The sequence below is a fragment of the Parambassis ranga genome, chromosome 20 (genome assembly GCF_900634625.1).
Source record: "Parambassis ranga chromosome 20, fParRan2.1, whole genome shotgun sequence".
Classification (NCBI taxonomy): domain Eukaryota; kingdom Metazoa; phylum Chordata; class Actinopteri; family Ambassidae; genus Parambassis; species Parambassis ranga.
In genome coordinates, this window is record NC_041040.1 from 15,886,365 (window position 1) to 15,904,733 (window position 18,369).

Sequence of the window (18,369 nt, forward strand, 5' to 3'; positions counted from 1 at the left end):
CAGATAGTGCTGTGAAAAATTCCTCATCACTTACTGGCCGGCTCACAACAAAACTCTACACCAAAGAACAAACAGCCGGCTATAAATCACAGCTCCCCTAACATCCAGTGTCTGACTTTTTCTTTATATGCTTATTTTTTCTTTTTTAGTGTTTTCATGTGTTTCATGTCAAGGATTCTCTCCTGCCTTCCAACAAGAATTTCACTCTAATCTTTCCAGTTTACTCTGGCAAGGTCTCCGGTCTTTTGCTTTTAGAAAACTGTGGTACATGTTGACTTTAGTGAATGTGTCCTACAGCACTGCAGCTTTTGTTTGCTGTTGTAAATGTTGCTTGTAAAGTTCAGATTGTTTCTTTGCAGTGGAAACAGCTCAGCTTGAATAGATATTTTACCCTCTGTATGATGAAGCGGTACTTTCATGCTCTCTTGTATGCTTAGTGCTTTGAACTGTTGGCAGTGCCATCATGAGCTGTTGGGCGAGTGAGGATTTTCTGAAGCTTTCATTGGAGCAGTTTCCAGGCTTTAAATAAGGTTCAGCTGTAGTATGGGAAAGTGTTCCTATGAAACTGCTCATGCTGAATGGTGGAAGGGACTGTTCATGTATTCATACAGATAGTGAGGTAATAGCAGTGTATAAAGCTCTGTGTTTAGTATTTATATACAAAAACAGTCTATCATACCATCATGTAGCTGTAAACACGTTTAAGGAAATTTTATATTATTTAATAATATGATTGAAAAAAACACACCCCTAGCGACGTGGAAAAATCCCCATAGTGTAATATATGAATCAGAAAAAGCTGTCTCAGTACAGCTAGCTGATCAAACATATGACTACATAAACAAACAGGTTCTTCACTGATATTAGATATTAGAATGTTACAACCCATGCTATTTATTATTAAAGAGTTATGCCCTTAATAATATACCAGCATATTAGTTTTGAGTAGTGGTGTGTTGCAAGATGCTGAACTATCAAAAGCACCAGTAGTTTCTGACCGACTGTTCGGTCTGGATAGTTTTGTACCAGTCTATAAACATGTTTACTTTTACCTCAAAGTTAGACATTTTATTATGGAGGTGGTGGTTGACTCATTTGGGAGCCAACCTCAAGTGGTCATTAGAGGTACTGCAGTTTTTGGCTTGTCTTCATCATCGCTCACCTGAGCTGGCTTTTTTGATTCACTTTAAACATTATATTCTACAAAAAAAGTGTTGCAATTAAATCTTTTTGTTGCATCTGAGTAAGAAGTTTTTTTTGTGTGTTTTTACAGACATAAACATGGCGGGCGAGCCCAAACCTTACAGGCCTAAAGCAGGCTCCAAGCGGCCGCTTTCAGCTGTTTACAGGTAAGACCAACAAACCAGTTTTCCCATCCTGCTGATGTAAATGTGCAGTAATATTTGGTATCCCTGTTTTATAAACGCTTTATTTTAAACCTTGAATTTCTAATTCAAGAATTAATAATTCTATTTTGAATGCCTTTCACATTGGTGGACTGGAACACGAGTTCAGAGGAGCTACTGTTGTATAAGCCTCATTAAGCGTGACCCTGATTTTCTGCCCCCACATCTCCTGGTCACAAACGGATCAAAGCAGTACTTGTTTACTGCGGTCTGATGTGACAGAGGTCTGGATGTGTTTTTCTATTCACTGGGACACTTCCCCGTATATATCCTGGCAGTTTGTCCAATGGCAAAGTTTATTCCCACCAATTTACTGCTCTCTGAATTGTTGGTTTCTTCCATTACATGTGTTATTTTACTAATTTATTAGCTTGTGCATTGTGTTATTATAAACCCTCATTTGCATTTTTAGCAGCGGCTGAAAACAGCCTGGGTGTAATATGGTAATTATGGAACAGGAACAGGAGAGGCAAATACCAACACTGTGCCGTTCTAAATTGAAATAGTAATACATTAATCCTAATTAAAGTTCCTGTGAGAATAGCAGCCTCCTCCTCTCTTTTTTCATTCCTCTCTCTGAATTCTACATCAGACGCCATCCTGAGTGTGTAACATTGATTTTCCTCTCCGGGGTCTGAGAAGAGATTTCTTCTTTCATTCCCTGGCTGGATAGCCCGACTGAAATGTTTTTTTGTTCATCTTTGTTGATCTGTGGTCTTTGCATGCCGGCGCGGCTCAGCCTGGCTGCTTAACCTGCGCTCAGCTGTAGGCCTAAAGTAGAGCGTGTCCATTCCAGTCAGAACAGCTCCAGCTTGATCTGCTTACTTCTGACAGATCTAAAATGGCCTCTCTTTTAATGCTCCATCCATTCCTTCCTCTGTCTGTCTGCCCTCTCCCTCCTCTGTCTCTCTCGCAGTGGTTATGAATTTGACTATGAGTACTACAGGGATGACTTCTACAGCAGGTATGTATCATATGATTGTTGTTATTTAATCAAAGATGTGATTTAAGGAGAATGTTGACCATTGGCTGAACCCCACCCAACCCCTAAAAACACCTGCTAATCTTTTTATTTTCATGTATTCTGTTCACAGATTACAGATTTTCTGTTTGAAACTTTTCTGAAATGAGTTCATCAGATGATCAGAATTAGGAGCTACAATGGAAGCTCTGTATGGCTGATTATCTAGCCCGTTTTTCACCAGAAACATGACAATAGACAGTAGTGGCAACATTCATTTAAGATTCATCACGACAAATGTTTCCATAACTACACAATATATCTCACAGTTGAGGCAACATGTAAAAAAAAATGTTACATTCACCAAAATCATGATCCCAACCAAGTAGTTTTGCTATCAAAATAAAACCACACAGCAGCCAAAGAAGATGATTAATATAAAAGCAACATGGACACATGGGTGGTTTGTAGATTAAACTGTCACTCTCACTCTCCTTTGTTGATCTTTTGACTGTTGCCACAAGACAACCTTATTGGTGGACATTAAGTGTTTATGTGTGGCCAGACATTTGCATCCTCACCAGTGTAGGTGGCACACATGTTTGTTTTAAGGTTATATGCTCCCTTACATTTCCAGATAAAAGGCATATGGAAAAGAGTGCTAGATCTTTGCTTCTTCAATGCACTGTGAGTCGGCAGTGGATGATTCTGAATCAGTTATTATTCAGATAATCTAAACATGAAATGATAATGTAAAATACACGTCAATGTCACCCGGACACTTCTTCTATTGTCTGTCCTCATGGTGCTGCAAAGATCTTTTATAACACAGATGTCCCACTCTCTCCTGATCCCTTGCATCATTGCATGTTTGTGTATGCAAGTAGTGCCGTGAATGATCGGAGTGAGAGCTCTTACCATTAATAAAAGATCTTTAAACAACCTGAAAGTTTTTCGGCCGTGACAACAAACCAGACAGCTGAGAACGGTACTGCCGGACTGAGAGTCCGATCAACATGCAGACCCTGAAACGTCTTCAGTAAAAAAAAAAAAATAAATAAAAATCATGAGACCAGTTGCCTCGATTTAAACTCTTGGACATATCAATCTGCCTGTACACCCACTTCGCTTTCACTTCGAAGCCCTGCAGGCCAGCTGCTCTGCAATAATAATCAATAAACACACAGCACAGTATCTGTTGAAGTCCAGACTTCAACAGTAAATATTTTTTATTGAAAAGTCAGATTTAATTCAGTAACCTCCCGCCTACCTTTAAACAGTCAGCTAGTCAAAATGGCTGAACAGATCAAACTTGAGGGGCTCACCTGCTGATGAAGGAACACTTGTTTCTCCTCTCATTTATCCGCCAGTGATCAGAGCGCTTATCTGTGGAGACATTTTCTATTTTCTAAATGTCAGACGTGTTGAGAGCTGTGACAGCGTTGTGTCACTTGGAACAGTCAGAGCTGACACCTTGGATTGACATTTAGCAACCTCTTCTTTTCATCCTCTCCATTTTTTAAGTATATGTGAGGGGATTGTTTTCCTGCATGCAAAGGCCCTGTTACAATATTGGAGAATTTGTTCTGTAAGCCCTGCTTTTTGTTTTATGTATGCAGTGAGAAATCCATATGAAAAACACCCACAGGGAACAGAAGGTAGGCTTTAGAAAGAGGTGAGAGCAACTGAAAAACCTTTTATCTCTTGTAGATGGAGTTTTTCTGGATGCTGTGGTGCCTCTTATAAAAGAAAACGTCTGAGAAATGAAGTGTAACATACCATTTTTCTTTTTCTCAAGGCTTTTTGACTACCACGGCAGAGTGGCCCCTCCACCCCGAGCTGTGATCCCCCTGAAACGCTCCAGGGTACTGGCGCCCTCCTCCCGCCGTGGGAAGACCTCCTTCCCAATCAAAACGTCCTCCTCCTCCTCCTCCTCGTCCTCCAGACCTCCCACAACATCCTCCTCCTCCGGGATGAAAAGTATGTACACTCAGGTGCTTTTATAACGTGTGTTTTGCAGCCAGACTTGATTTTATTATGGCTCCATCAAACACAGCCTAATTACGCTAATGGCATTCTGTCCCTGTTTTTAGAATCTGAAGGTTTAATGCAAATTGTGAAGCCACGGCTCTGAAGAGAAAAAGCTCCAGCCTGCGCCACTACACCACTATGAAAAAGCTATTTAATTCACTCCAGCAGCTCCGAACGATGTGGAGCACAACACTAAATCGCAAACACAAATATAATCCCAGCTTTTTGAGCATCAGCAGCAAACAGTTCTATTCCTGTCACCCAGCATCCATCTGCATCGCATTTGGACCTCTGATTAACTGCTGATGCATTATAACATCCTAAATGTAATTAATGTGAGATTGGGGGCATCTCTGTGGAGCTGTGGTCAGCTGTGTTTTCCTAAACGTTAGCCTCTATCCGTGTAGCCTGTGTAATTGGTTACTGTGTTTGTTTCATTGTTGCCTGTCTAGGCTGGTGTTATCAGTGTGAGCAGCTTGGTGAGGTCTGTCAGGAGGACCCAGCTGCAGTTGGTATTACAGAGAAGGGGAGAGAGGGGAAAAAAGCCTCTCTTTTTTGGACAGACTCAATGAATTCCCGTCTCTGTCTAAACAGTGCTGCTGTATGTTCGGGAGACTAATTTGCCCCGGCCAGGACCGTGAAAAATCACAGTTTGTATTGACGGTGGCCTAGATAGATTGTACAGCAAAATAAACAAACCACTGGGCGGGTTAGTGCGAGAGGTTTGAACCACATGTGCAGGAATTAATTGACTCGGTTCAGGCTTTAACTTTGGGTTAAAGATTAGTTGGTGTTTCTCACCCGTCACATTTTTATTCATCCTTCGCTGCAGTATAAAGTCCTGCACCTCTGTGGAGACGGCACACACACGTTGTTAGAAAGAAAGACCTCAAACACATCTTTGTTCAGACTAACAGTAAGAAAGACAGACATCATTAAAAAAGGGGGAATATTTCTTTTAGTATATTTTATATTATATGTATATTGCTGCTGAATTTGCCCAGCTTGGGATGAATAAAGTATTTCTATTGTATTCTTATTTATTTTACAAAGTTAAATACAAAGTGGAACCAGCTGGTGAATATTTCTTGTAATATTTGGGTAAAACAAAAGAAATAAAACTATAAACAAAAAGCCTTTGATCTGGTCACACTTCTTTGAATGGAACATAGTGACGTTTCCTGGCAGTGCTCTGAATGGAGCCCTCATTTAATTGGAATGTTGGAAACTATTGACCTTTTGTAATTGAATCTCAAAACAATGAGTGCAGCTGGAATTTTGAAGCTTTATGCTTTTAATTAGTGAATAGTTTGTCAAGGCTATGTTTGGATTTTAGATTAGATGTGGAGCTGAAAGCCTTGTTAGAGGCTGTACCCTGTTCACCTACAGCACCAAAACACAATGACAGTGATGATCTACAGTACAGACGTTCCTGTAACAGTGAATGTGAGTGTCGGAAAGGAAGGAAGGAGCTGGCCTGGACTTACCTGGTTTAAGTTTGGTGGCTGTGAGGATACCACATACTTTTTTTTTTTTTTTTTACACATACATAATGGATTTTTGTGAAATAGCTAGAGTGTAGAAAACAGAATACACCCTCTAAAAATCTCCCTTCAGTGCTCAGATGTCTAAGCCGGTATGTTTTCAACAGCTCGTAGAGTTTGAATGACATCAGCATCAACAGCCCTGGAACTCTTTGTCCAATTTAATCTTCATAGACCAGTGATTCAAGAGATTCTCACTATCCCCGAGATAAAATGTCCGTGCTTCATCATGAGGTCCTAAAATAAGATCCATTACTCATTCCCTAATGCTTATTAAATAACAATGGACTTTTCTTTCTGCCCTTACTCCTTTAACCCGAGCTACCAAAAGATGTCGGATTAGGGTGTGTATGTTTTTTTTTTTTTTTCCCTCCGGAGCTTATACGGCTGATAGCACAAAAGGGGGAAAAAAGGCCTGGAGGCCCCGATAAATTAGAAACCGTTCCACACTTCCTTATCATCAAAGCTGCCCACAGCGAGCTCAGATACTGTGGGAATAAGGAAGTGAGTGTCTGTGTGTCAGGATTCATGGATGTTGCTTTGTAACCTGAAAGCAGCAGATAGAGATACTTCAGTGCGTCCCACATACAGATATGATTGTGTATTTTTTTTTTTTTTTAGCCTCCAGAAAGGTCGATTTTCTGTAGACATGAGAGTCTGTGTTAGGATTTCCATACACACATTAGCTATGTGCCTTCGGTGTGTGCCATTATACGCTGCTTTCCCATGGAGACATTAATCATCCTGCTCCGGTTTAAAGAAGTCGTGCATTGACAAGTATCGGAGAGCCGGGGCAGCCTTTTCAGCTCGAATTCTAGTGAAAGATTAAAATGTCCTTTTGGGAGAATCTACTTTACTGCAAGGTAATATGTCAGGTTTTTTTTTTACATCTTTTCTACATGGTTTATGTATCAATTTAGCTCTGCATTGTGATGTGGTGTGGGTGTAAATACACATCAAAGACACTTACTTCAAGAGCTACATGCAGAAACCATAGCAGACAAGTCATATTTAGATTTTTTTTTTCATCTGTTGTCTCTGATTTTTGCCAGCCGAAGCTTTACAGAAACTCGTGGGTTTGTTTACCGAGCACTCATCCATCCTTTTTTTTCAGCCGTGATAGGTGTCAAAGAGAATTTTCTGTTTTCTTCTCAACTTTTCCCCCACTCTCCTCCCGAAATATGACACATTTCAGCTGCCGAGGGTTAAGGAATGAGATTATCTCATTACTTTGTGGTCTAAATTCTTTAATCTGCTAAGGACTGCACCCTCGCTTCAGCAGGCGTGAGACGGACTAGATTGAATTAATGGCGACGTCCTTCAGATAAATGCTTTTTTTAAAAATATTCAGCCATGGGTAATTTGCATGCGACATATCAAGGTTAAGATGCCAAACTTTGACATGATACAGTTACGCTTCATTTACTGGAGCCTCAGATACTGTATATGTAATGGAGACTGAACACAGAGCAGGGAGGATGGAGCAATTATTCATAAGGCAGTAAACAGAAGCTGTGGGAGGGGAAATTGTGCCCCCTGTTTCTCATGCTGCACTGTCAGTGAGGCAATGATGGACTTTAGTTTTGCAATTTTAGCACAACTCCCATCAATGAATAGACTCATACTGTTTAATATGATACATCATATTGACATGAGGTGTTTCTAGCAGGTTGTGTAAAGGGGTGTTAATTTTGGCAGCAATTTTTGACTTATAGATTTTGTCACTTTTATCTTTGAACGGATGTTAAGATGACTCGTCTGCAAATGTCGCTTCAGGTTTGTTGTGTTTTTACCGCTGATAGTCGCTCCACACGGTTTGCAAACCGTCATGTTTGTCTTGACATCAAACGTGTCCTTGTGTCTGTTCTTCTTCCGTCTTGTGCTACCGCTCATGAGTACGCCTTCTTCCAGCATCGTTGGGTTACGTCAAATGTGTGCGTAACGTCCTTACGATGCAGAGAGCGATTACTTCTTCGAGGTTGGCTCTCTGCCGCCGTCTCCTGATTCGTCCGTCCCTTCCACAAACAAAATTTGCTCTGATTGGATCTGGTCTCCATCAATATATTTCGTCTTCGTTTTTGGTATTGTGCGTTTATATTTAGTTATCATCTCATTTTTATCAGCAAAAAAAGTTCATTAACGAAACTATGACAAAAATGATTCGTCAACAAAATTAACACTGGTGTAAAAGTTGCAAATTGGATGCAAACTTTTTATTCATGAGTCCTCATGAGATTAACAGTAATTAGACGTCGAAGTATGTATGTAAAGTATTTGCTGTTCCTCACAGTTGGAGGCTTTTAATGGACATACCACCATACAACACATTTAATGCTTAATGGTTGCATTTTACTCATGTGCTGACCCAGTCGCAAAAAAGGGGAAATTAATAAATAAATCCTAATCCTCAGAGTGAAACTTGAGCAGCACCGCACAGCGTGGTGGGCGTAAGCCGTGCAGTAATCTTCAAATTGAAAGCAGCGGGTCCACAGTTTTAGCTGGGTAACTTCTCAGTTGGCCAGATTGAGATGTGTTCTTCCCCCGAGGACTGCGTGATTCACACTGATAAGAGAAAAATAAGAGTATTAACAGATGACTGTGTGCAGTCTGTTACAATAAACTGAGGACTGTTCTCTCTGTGTTTCTGCGCCTCAGCAGTGAAGACGGACCAGCTTCAAACTATCAAGCGAGAGCTCACTCAGATCAAGATGAAGATCGACTCCTTGCTGGGACGCCTGGAGAAGATTGAGAAGCAGCAGAGGGCCGAGTCCGGTGAGAAACACGCAGCGGAGACCAAGCTAGGCATATGTAATCAAAAGGGGGGAAAAGAGACGGCAACCACTAAGGGAGGGAAATTCAGAGCGCACGCTGGGCCATAAGTCTTAGTGACACTGCGAGATAAGAGCGGCAGAGCTCTCCGTCATAGCAGCAGACAGGTGTCAACAGCACGCTGAGTTTATATAAGGGGGCCTTACAGATGCCCTACACCACAGGACAGCCTGAGAGCAGCTCACTGTGAAGGTCATTCAGACGCCACGTCACTCATACACAATGCTCTACCAGACAAAACTATTGAATACCAAATAAACTGCACCGACTCCTTGTTTAAATTACTTACTATAAAATGGAGCCATCTTTGATTGTGAGACTGTAATTTAAAACACAAACAGTAGCCATCTCAGGCATGTTTACTCACTTAAAACCCAGGACACCAGATACACATTTTTTTTCAACAGCCTAATGTGTTTCTAAGATGCAGAAAAGAGGGCTGCTCAGGTTTAAAGTGTTTATCTACACTGAAGATCACTCCAAGAATGATGATTTCTTCCTACTCTCCAATACAAGTCTGAAATTCCCATTTTCTGGCATTCACAAATCATAAAGTGAAAACGGTGAGAAAATAGAAAATGTTACAGCTGTGCTTGTAATCAGTAAACATACTGACTGTACGTACACTTTTTAATTAAAGATGGAAATCAACATATGTAATACATGATCGACAATATACAGAGATTATCATTAAAACAGATCAATATAGATTTAGAGTATTCAAATCTGAGCTAACCGTTTAGAAAAACCTCCAAACATATTATGAAACAGAGTCTAATGCTAATGCTAACCTGCTCATTGCAGCATACAATGGTACATGTTTTGACTGAGATAATTAAAGCTGAATACAAGTCTGCTATGGACAGATGTCACTTCTCCACCAAAACAGCCAGCAACATGGCTGCCTTCAGAGAAACCGTGAAAACAGGAGTAGAACAGACATTACTGCTAAAATTAGGTAGGACTTGACAGTACGGCAGCCCTGAAGGGCCACACAAATGCAAGAAGCCTGACGAAAGTCAGCCCCACAACAGATGCTGACAAAACTGGAGAAGATTGTGAAGAGGAGACATGTTGCACATTTGAGAAGTAAGTGAAACATTGTTCTCTAATGTACAATTATTGCTGTCACAAATGAAGTTCATTTCAACAGATAGACATGAAGACCGATGTTAGATTTGTAGATCAGTTGAATTTTGCTACATTTTAGTTTTTGGGAAATGGCTCAGACATTTGTGCTAATGACTTGAGACCATGAAGACCATGTTAGCTGGACTATGTGTGCATGATCAACGTCTGCTCCAATTACACAACATACTGAGATATCTATAAAATACCTTATTTAATAAGTACTTTAATTAGTAATGTCACATTATTTCATAAGCATCAGTATACGTATGACCATGCTCTTCTGTATCCCCCCCTACAGCTGTGTTCCTCACACCATCCCAGCCTGTCAGATGCCCCCCCCCAAGCATTACCAGGCTCACTCAACAAAGCTGCCTCAGGCCGCTGCAGCACGTCCGCTGTAGACAAGCAGATTACTAGATTATCATTGAATTACCAGTGTATGTATGTATGTGTGGCCAAACATCTGACCTAGTTTTGCAAATATCCATGTTTGTGTTGAGTGACGAGTCATTAATACATCATCCAAGCAAAGTGGTGTCGGCTGTGTCAGACTGGTGTTTTGGCAGCTGTTTCTGTGCAGTGGTCCACTGGCTTCTTTTCTCTTCTGATTCTGTAAAGCCAGACCTCAGGTTTCCTGTGTAATCTGTTTGCACAACAGCACAACCTGTTTTTAGATGTTAATGATTTTTCTTGGGCCACAGTTTTCAACACGATGCCACCACTCAACAAGCTTTTTACCACGCATTAACTGTGACTGTGAAAACTGAGAGGTATTTATGTGTGTTTGTACTGTAGCACTCATGCAAAGTATGCTGAATTATTTCATGCTAATTTTCCTGGTGTGTGTCTGTACTCGTCATGATACTGATGTAAATTTTAAATAAAGTCTCCAGCTGTTGCATTGCTGTTGTTGTGTGTACAACCTATTTACCGGTAGTTACAAATATAATGCTTGTTGTTGGTCTGGAAGGGAAAGTGTTAAATGTGGCTGCTGCACAGAGTGCGTGTCTCCTGGTTGCTTGTTGAAGACAAACTACTTCTGTCCAGCTGAGTGTAAGAGAGCAGCACAGACTCATGGGACAAAGCACAGCTGAGTTTTTATGTTTTTGTTGAGAAAACAGAGAAAGGGCAGCTGAGTAAACTTTGTTACTACGGAGCGTACCCAGGACTGTGGTCACACTCTGACTCCTCTCTGCCCTTCTTTCAGAGGCTCAGAGAAAGTATGAGGACAACTGCGACTCCCTGCATGAGGAGTCCGTGTCAGAGACAGCAGAAAACTCTGGGGAAGAGGCCGGAGAGGGGGCACTGGATGTAGAGGCGGGAGAGATGACCGACGGAGGCGAGGACGACTACGAGGAGGGCAGCCACCATCTGGTAAGAGAAACTGTTGACAGGGGCTGACAGGGAGGGGGAGAGAGAGCAAGGCACTTTGGGAGATCTCAAGTGGGCAGACAGTCTTTGCCTTCTGAAAGTTAATTTTCCGGAATTATTCATGGCCACAGATCTGAGAGAGCGGGGCTTCACATGAGTGAATGGTGAGGGCGCCTGGACTGACAGCTTCTCCCTGTTGACCCTGTTGAAAACAGTGGAGGCGAAGCTCTTCACGGGCCCACACATGGACACACATGCATACTCACAGGCTATAATTAAAGCAGTGGGCTCAATGGAAAGTGTTGAAGACTAGACTTGACGTGAACTGAGGTGGATCCAACCATCAAGTGGTGGATCAGGAACACTTACAGACACATTTTCTTACGCAAGGTCACTCAGGAAGTAGCCAAAAAGTTTGTGTTCTTACAACCACTAACAGAACAAAACATCCAGGAACTTGAAGAAGAGGCTGAAAAGAACATAAAGAAATACAACAATGTGTGTTTAGAGCATAATGACACATCCTACACTCATAGACATTTGTTTAATGCCTTTGAAAAAGCCATTCAGGTTTGTAGCCCCTTATGATGTCACAAGGGGGATAAGCTCCACCTTGAGCTGGTTCAATAGTAGCCATTTTGGTTGTGTTGTCTGGAGAATTCACCGCATCAGCAGATAATTGGCTTCCCTTTTATGGACAGGGGTGTGGTCAGCAGCAGTTCATTTGCATTTAAAGCTACAGACATTGAAACGACCAGGATTACAGAGGCGTGGTAGGGTTAATTGTCTGTGACATTCTCTGTGTGAGACAGACATTTGACCGCACCTTTCATTTGGACTTGTGGAGAGTCTCATAATAATAATCCTTTCCTCCAAGAGAGGCGACACCGCTCTTAGATTAGAGACAGATTAATGAATACATTTGCAGCTTGAGTCATTAATCTGCAATCTGTGATTGCACAAACACATTTATCATGGTGGCTCTAAACACTCACATCCCACTGCCTTTAGTTCCCATCAGATTATTTCCTTTGTCGAAGAGCGTCAGTCAGTTCCAAGAAAAATAAAGGACAGCTGTCACAACAGAGAAACCAAAACCAGCAACCCACCAGTGACGGTTCCCCCAAAGCTCATATTGATTGTATTCAGTCAGACACACGTTAGTACGCCAGTGATTTTCAGCTGCAGCCGCCTTGAAGGCCCTTTGGACCACTTTTTTATTGAGGGATGCGGTTTTCTTCCATCTTGTGCATCGAATAATTATATAATATAATATATAATATATAATATAATATAATACACTGACTGTCAAGGGTTCATTTACACTAAAAGACCTACGTAATTACTCCTCTATACTCTGCTGTGTTTAATTGGCTGGCCTTTAACATGCATTCATATCACACAGACAGTGTTCCATGTTATACAGCAGCAGAAACATCCCTGACACATACATTCAGCTGTGGAGCCGCGCTGTCTGTATTTTACATCCCACTGTTTTCAAGTTCAAGCGCTGACATGAGTCCTCAGGTTCCCTGCATATGCTTTTGAACACGCTCTCTTTATTATGCTGCATTTATTAGCCATTAACCGTGCGAGCATGGTCATGCTCTCCCCGATGAAAGATTTGTGTCCTCACTAATGGAAGAGATTATTTTTCAGAGACACATGAAAGAGATTTATTTGTTTCCTGAAGGTCACATCGATCACACTTTGAGATAATGTACCACAAAGACTGTTCTGCAGGTTGGCATGGCCGCCCGCGTGGAGCGTATATCAGCAGTGACCTTTAGAATAGATTAAATGCAGCCTGTGTGCTCAGTTGCAGGTCCGCGTCATATCTGTGATTTTATATGCTCTCCTTTACAGATAGAAAACCACGTATCGGATATCGACAACTGAGATCAGGTAAGAGCTCTGCATTACTGTTTAATCCCAACGTCCATTACAGCAGCCGTTTAGGCCGCCCGGCCCTCATTAAAAACCCACAGCCACTGAAGTGTGTCTGCAGTATCTGTAAACATCGGTTAATCATCAGTCATGAGCCTGGCATTTCAAAGAGCAGCAGTCAACGAAGGGCAGCTAATACCAGAATTGACAGAGGGAGCAGTAATAGCATTCCAATGGTCCAGAACTGCCCATAAACAACATTTATGTAACTGAAGTGGGTGGAGGGCTGCATGGATGTGGAGGCCTGAGGTAGGAGCCTCTCAGGGTGTGGGTAATGATGCAGCCGCACCATCAGTTGGCATGATGTCCGCCAGCTCCTCAGAGCAGCATGCTGAGCTCCACAGTCGGTCAAGCTCTGTTACAGTCTTATGGATGAGGAGTGTTGGCTGGTTTACTTCCTGTATTTTATCCATTTGTGGAAACTTTGATCATGATCATTTTCTAGGTTCAGTCCTGTTACAGTCGGCAAAGCATGACTTATCAAAATTCAGAGAACACGAGGAGAGGTGCTGCTCATCACCTTCACTGCAAAACTACCATCTCACAACAACACAGCGAAAGGCCCATTCCCTGCCTTCCAGTATTTTCACAATCATTTTTTTTCCAAATTTCCTAAATAGGTCATTTCACAAGCCAGAAAAATTATTTTTCTCTGATTTCTAGATTTAGATCATTAGTCAGGTGCCTTACAGCCTTTAATCCTGCTCCTTTGTTTGACTATGTTCACCTCAACATTCTCTGCTCCTGACAGTGTTAGCATTAGCCTAACTTCTTGTAAGTGTCACCATGGCTTGCCTGTCCTCATAGTTTTTCACTTTCTCTGGTTGGATTGTGGCTGTCGAACATGTCTTTAAATATTCTGTCTGAAGGAGGACAAACATTCACAGCTAACACTACGACTTCTTCCCCCCTCCATGCCCCACATCATGGCCGCCTCTTTAGAATCCATGTTACACTTGAGTTTTCCATTTCCTTTCCATATGTCTGCCTTTTTAAAATTCCATCACAAAACCTCCACAGCACATACATTTAAAACCTGAAAATCCCCCTTGAGGTTGTGGTGAATATATGAATGTTTTGCTCGGAGGCCTCCCGAGGATAGAAAATCACAGAGGGAAGAACCTTAATAAGTCATGTCCAGAAGGATTAGAGAGGCAGCTCCAGCTACCAGCAAATATTTCTGCACTTCCACAGATATTTCTGAGGACATTCAGAACGGACAGTCCTTAAAAAACTAATCCTCATCAGATTTACAGCAATGTAAACAGAGTGAGAGGCAGGCGCTGTCATAACGTGTGTCTGCCTCTGTCTCTTCAGGACGCAGACACTCCTGGCCGGTGGTATTAGAATTCATCATCACCTTCAAGAGAACAGAAGAGGATCTCTGAGGGATCAAGACACCCATTCAGGACTGTAAGTTATGTTCAAGAGATGCAGCATAAATCTGCGCTCTCAAACCCATTTTGTATTCACTTCAACTTCTGTCACATTACAAGAAGCCGGCAAATCCTCAGAGGGTAAAAGGTTTTATTTTGCTTTATAAATGAAATTTACATTTGAAGACATGATCAGTTGTGGCTGCTTTTAGTTGCTCTGTGTTTTTCTTTATTATTTTTTTTCCTCACATATGATAAACAACCCAACGATCTGCAGGTGCAGTGTGACATTCAGAAAATGAATGGAACATGGCCGCTGCCTGGTTTTATATTTGACTCATACATAAGCCAATAGCTGTGAGCATAACTTTATCCAGCTTTATCCATTTATCACACAAATGCCCTGTGGGGCTGTTCCATCATATATTCAAACTCCTGCCAAGTTTCAGAGGCAGAAGGGGCTTCCTGTGGTACTGAGCCAGCGCCAGCACAGGCCTCCTGCCAGGGAGCAGCGCCCTGATGTCTCAGCGCGCTCCTCCCCTGCTCCCAGCCTGTGAATCCCAACATGGAGCGCCGCTGTTCAGGAGCCAACGCCCGTCTCCTTCACCGACTCTTATCTCATGTAGGCGAAGGAGCCAGGCTGACAAAATGGTGGAATAATCTCATAAAATCCAGAGTTCAGATGAAGCCGGAGCAGCCAGCAGTGGATGATCTGTCCAGCAGTAACCATATAAAACGGAGTCTTGCTCCATCAGTGACGTAGCTGCCACATGGAGCAGCGACCAAAAAAAAAATCAGCCGGCGCTTCAGCTCAGCAATTATAATTAACCTGATTATAAGTAAATTGCTGCAAATTGAATTATGTCACCAGTGATTGGGTGTCAGCATGTTCTGCTGCTAATTATTCAAATCATGTTTGCTTCAGTTCCTCAGATGTAACCACCGTAAAGTTATTTCAAACAATGAGGGACTGTGCTGTTAGGAGGAGGCAGGGAACCAGGTGTGACTGCTGATGAGCCTCGGTGTGCACCAACATGGCTGCAGGCCTTTTCAGCCTGCATTACAGTAACGTGAGGGGGAGGTGCTGCTTGTCAGCCTCACAGTGACAGCACTGTACATGTTAAACAGGATAACACCCAGTCTGTGCTCAACATGGAACTTTCATTTATTATTTGCCTACCATCTTAATACAACAAAACCACACAGGGGGGAAAAACTCCACTATCCAGCCGTCCGGGATTTTCACAATAAAAGCCTAAACTGTTAAATTATTGTTGGCTAAAGTCAATACTGTTTTCATACTCTGTGCATGATTTCATTGAGCTAGCCAGCTAGCTACACTGCATCCATTAAATTTTAACATAGCTAACTAAGTGCCAGACAAGCTAATGTTAACTTAAAAAAAATGCAGATGTCAACAGTCCCTTTCTCCACCCAAAGGCTGAGTCACTGCACACATTTAATTGGCATCGCCCGCATGCGCCGCTGAAGTGTGCGAGTGCGTGAGAGCTTCAGATGGTATGAAGGAGGAAAGAGGCGCCCTGCTGTGACAGCAAAGAGCCAATGAATGAGCAGTGTCCTGACATGACTCTGCATCAGAACCCTCTCAAAGTCTGACTGCTGACGCTGGGATTAGGCCGCTCCTCTCACCTCACCTGTGTGAGGATGAAGATAAGGACAGCGGGCTGTGACATCGTCAGTCTAATTGATGCTGCCGAGTAATCAGCGGAGACACCTGGTTCATATTAGCAGCGCAGCCTCCACATCAGCACACCGAGACATGAAGGGAACAGTCCCTGAATATATACTAAAGTCATGGATAGACTCCTTTGAATCATTTTATTCAGTGCTGATGGTATTTTCATGTTTTTCACCAACAGCTGATTTATCCGATTGAGGTACTTTGTAAAAAAAACACAGTTTCACACTGCAAAACAAGGTAAATCAATACAATCTGTTCCATACCTGCAGTCACTTATCACAGATTGTCTTGAAGTTTCACATCCTTCTTATATAGTGTTGTTGTTTTGTTTTTTTTTACACCGCCTCTGAGCAGAAAGTATAATCTTTAAAAAAACAATGATGTAATACGACTGACACAACGTGCAGCAGTCACAGACAGAAGGCAATTAGTGTTGCTTTGTTTGATTCAGCTGCTTTAAAAAAAAAAAAACACATGCGCCTGCATTGTCTCTTATAAGCCTCCTTTCCTTGGCTTTAAAGCATCAGGGCTGATAGTCGGTGATCATTTAAACTGAGGTTTTCTGAAATGTGAAGAAAAAGTCACCTCACCAATCCATCAGATAAAATAATACTAATAATAAAAAGACTGTCCTGCAGCTCATTGAAAACCAGTGTGTGGTGAATGATGACAGTGTGTCATATCTAGCACTATTTTTGTATCCAGAAACACGTTTCAAAGGACGCGGCTCTGCTACATGTTTATCTCCTGTTTTATTTCTAGCCTGTTATTTAATGAACAGTATGGTGATGTGTCAAATCATTTGCAGAAACACAAACACATACAAAAAACAGCCCTCATTGCTTTTATATGTGGTAATGACACCGTGTTGAGTTGTCCATGTAAATAACCCTCATCATGATTTCTTTAAATAGACGAACATTAAACTTTAAAATGGATAAAATGATGTACTGACAGTTTGTCGAGGTCACCGCAGGTTTAAACCAGAGTTGTTGGATTTGTAGAGGTGTGTAACGGACAGCTGTTGTATAGAAAATGTACATTTTTTTGTAAAGATATTTTTATCCAAAGGCATGTTTACTGTAACTTTGTATTTTCAGTTCATGTACAAAAAAATAAACCTGTATTCTAACTGTTGTAAGGCTGGAAAAGCTCATCGTCATTGTAGATAATGATTTGTGTTCTTATCGGTCGATTCAAATGTTTGTGTCAAAATATTTAACTAGTCAAATGTTTCAATGCTTTATTTTACAAATAAATATGAACTGAAGGACAAAGATGGCGTCGTGTGGTCTCTCTCACAGATGGGTCATGTTTTGGCGGATGCTGCGTTCAGGCTCCTGATTTTATGGCTGGTTATGCGGCTGCAGTTTTCATCAGACTGACACTTTAACGAGTCTACGCAGCGTACTGTTTGAATACACGTCAAATTAACGTCAGTCGGCAGAAAACTGGACACCGCGGCGGCGCTTTGTCATCATGCGTTTCCCCTAATGGCGCCAGTCCTGCAGTCCTGGCACGTCCACCTCTGGCAGGTCGTTTTACTCTCATTGGCTGAGAGCAGGGTCACCATAAGGACGTAAGTTTCGGTTTGTGAAGTTTAGAGCTGAATGTAGAAAAAGCCAGAGCACACTGTAATCAGTCGCTGTAATATTTTATACTCCTATTGATCCGTCTGATGTTAGAAATTTGTCACATAACTTCACAAACCTTCCTAAAAAGGAAGTTAAAACTCCAGAAACACTGCTGCCTGAGGAGAAGTGGAAAACTGTCCTGGACTCTTGACTAATCCACAACTTTAGGACGTCATGGACACCGTGAAATTATGAATCAAAAAACACTACAAAGTTGCTGAGAGCCACATTTGTTTAGATTAGATCAACAGTGGCTTTAGTTGTTCCTCCAGCTGCTTTGGTAAGAGTGTCATTCTCAAGGACACTTAAGCAGAGACCTAAAGGCTGGTTTATACTTCTGTCCTCTGGCAGAGCAGCAAGCTCCAAAACCATTACACCTGTCCTCTGTGAGACTAACAAACAGGAGGGGAACACACAACATGATTTTAAGGCTAATC

The 18,369-nt window shown here is 41.8% G+C and overlaps 1 protein-coding gene across 2 annotated transcripts in view; it reads left to right on the forward strand.

Annotated features, from left to right (window-relative positions):
* The window catches only part of LOC114453540 (RNA-binding Raly-like protein), a 29,405-nt gene extending 12,538 nt beyond the window's left edge, over window positions 1-16,867 (forward strand). The window contains exons 2-8 of one of the 2 annotated variants that reach the window (XM_028433494.1): window positions 1,274-1,349; window positions 2,323-2,370; window positions 4,166-4,347; window positions 8,598-8,714; window positions 11,110-11,276; window positions 13,140-13,178; window positions 14,538-16,867. In XM_028433494.1, coding sequence (XP_028289295.1) covers window positions 1,274-1,349; window positions 2,323-2,370; window positions 4,166-4,347; window positions 8,598-8,714; window positions 11,110-11,276; window positions 13,140-13,172 — 623 coding nt within the window. In that variant the 3' untranslated portion in view covers window positions 13,173-13,178; window positions 14,538-16,867. The remainder of the gene's footprint in view (window positions 1-1,273; window positions 1,350-2,322; window positions 2,371-4,165; window positions 4,348-8,597; window positions 8,715-11,109; window positions 11,277-13,139; window positions 13,179-14,537) is intronic. The other variant, XM_028433495.1, reaches the window with a different exon arrangement.
* The last annotated feature ends 1,502 nt before the right edge of the window (window positions 16,868-18,369 follow it).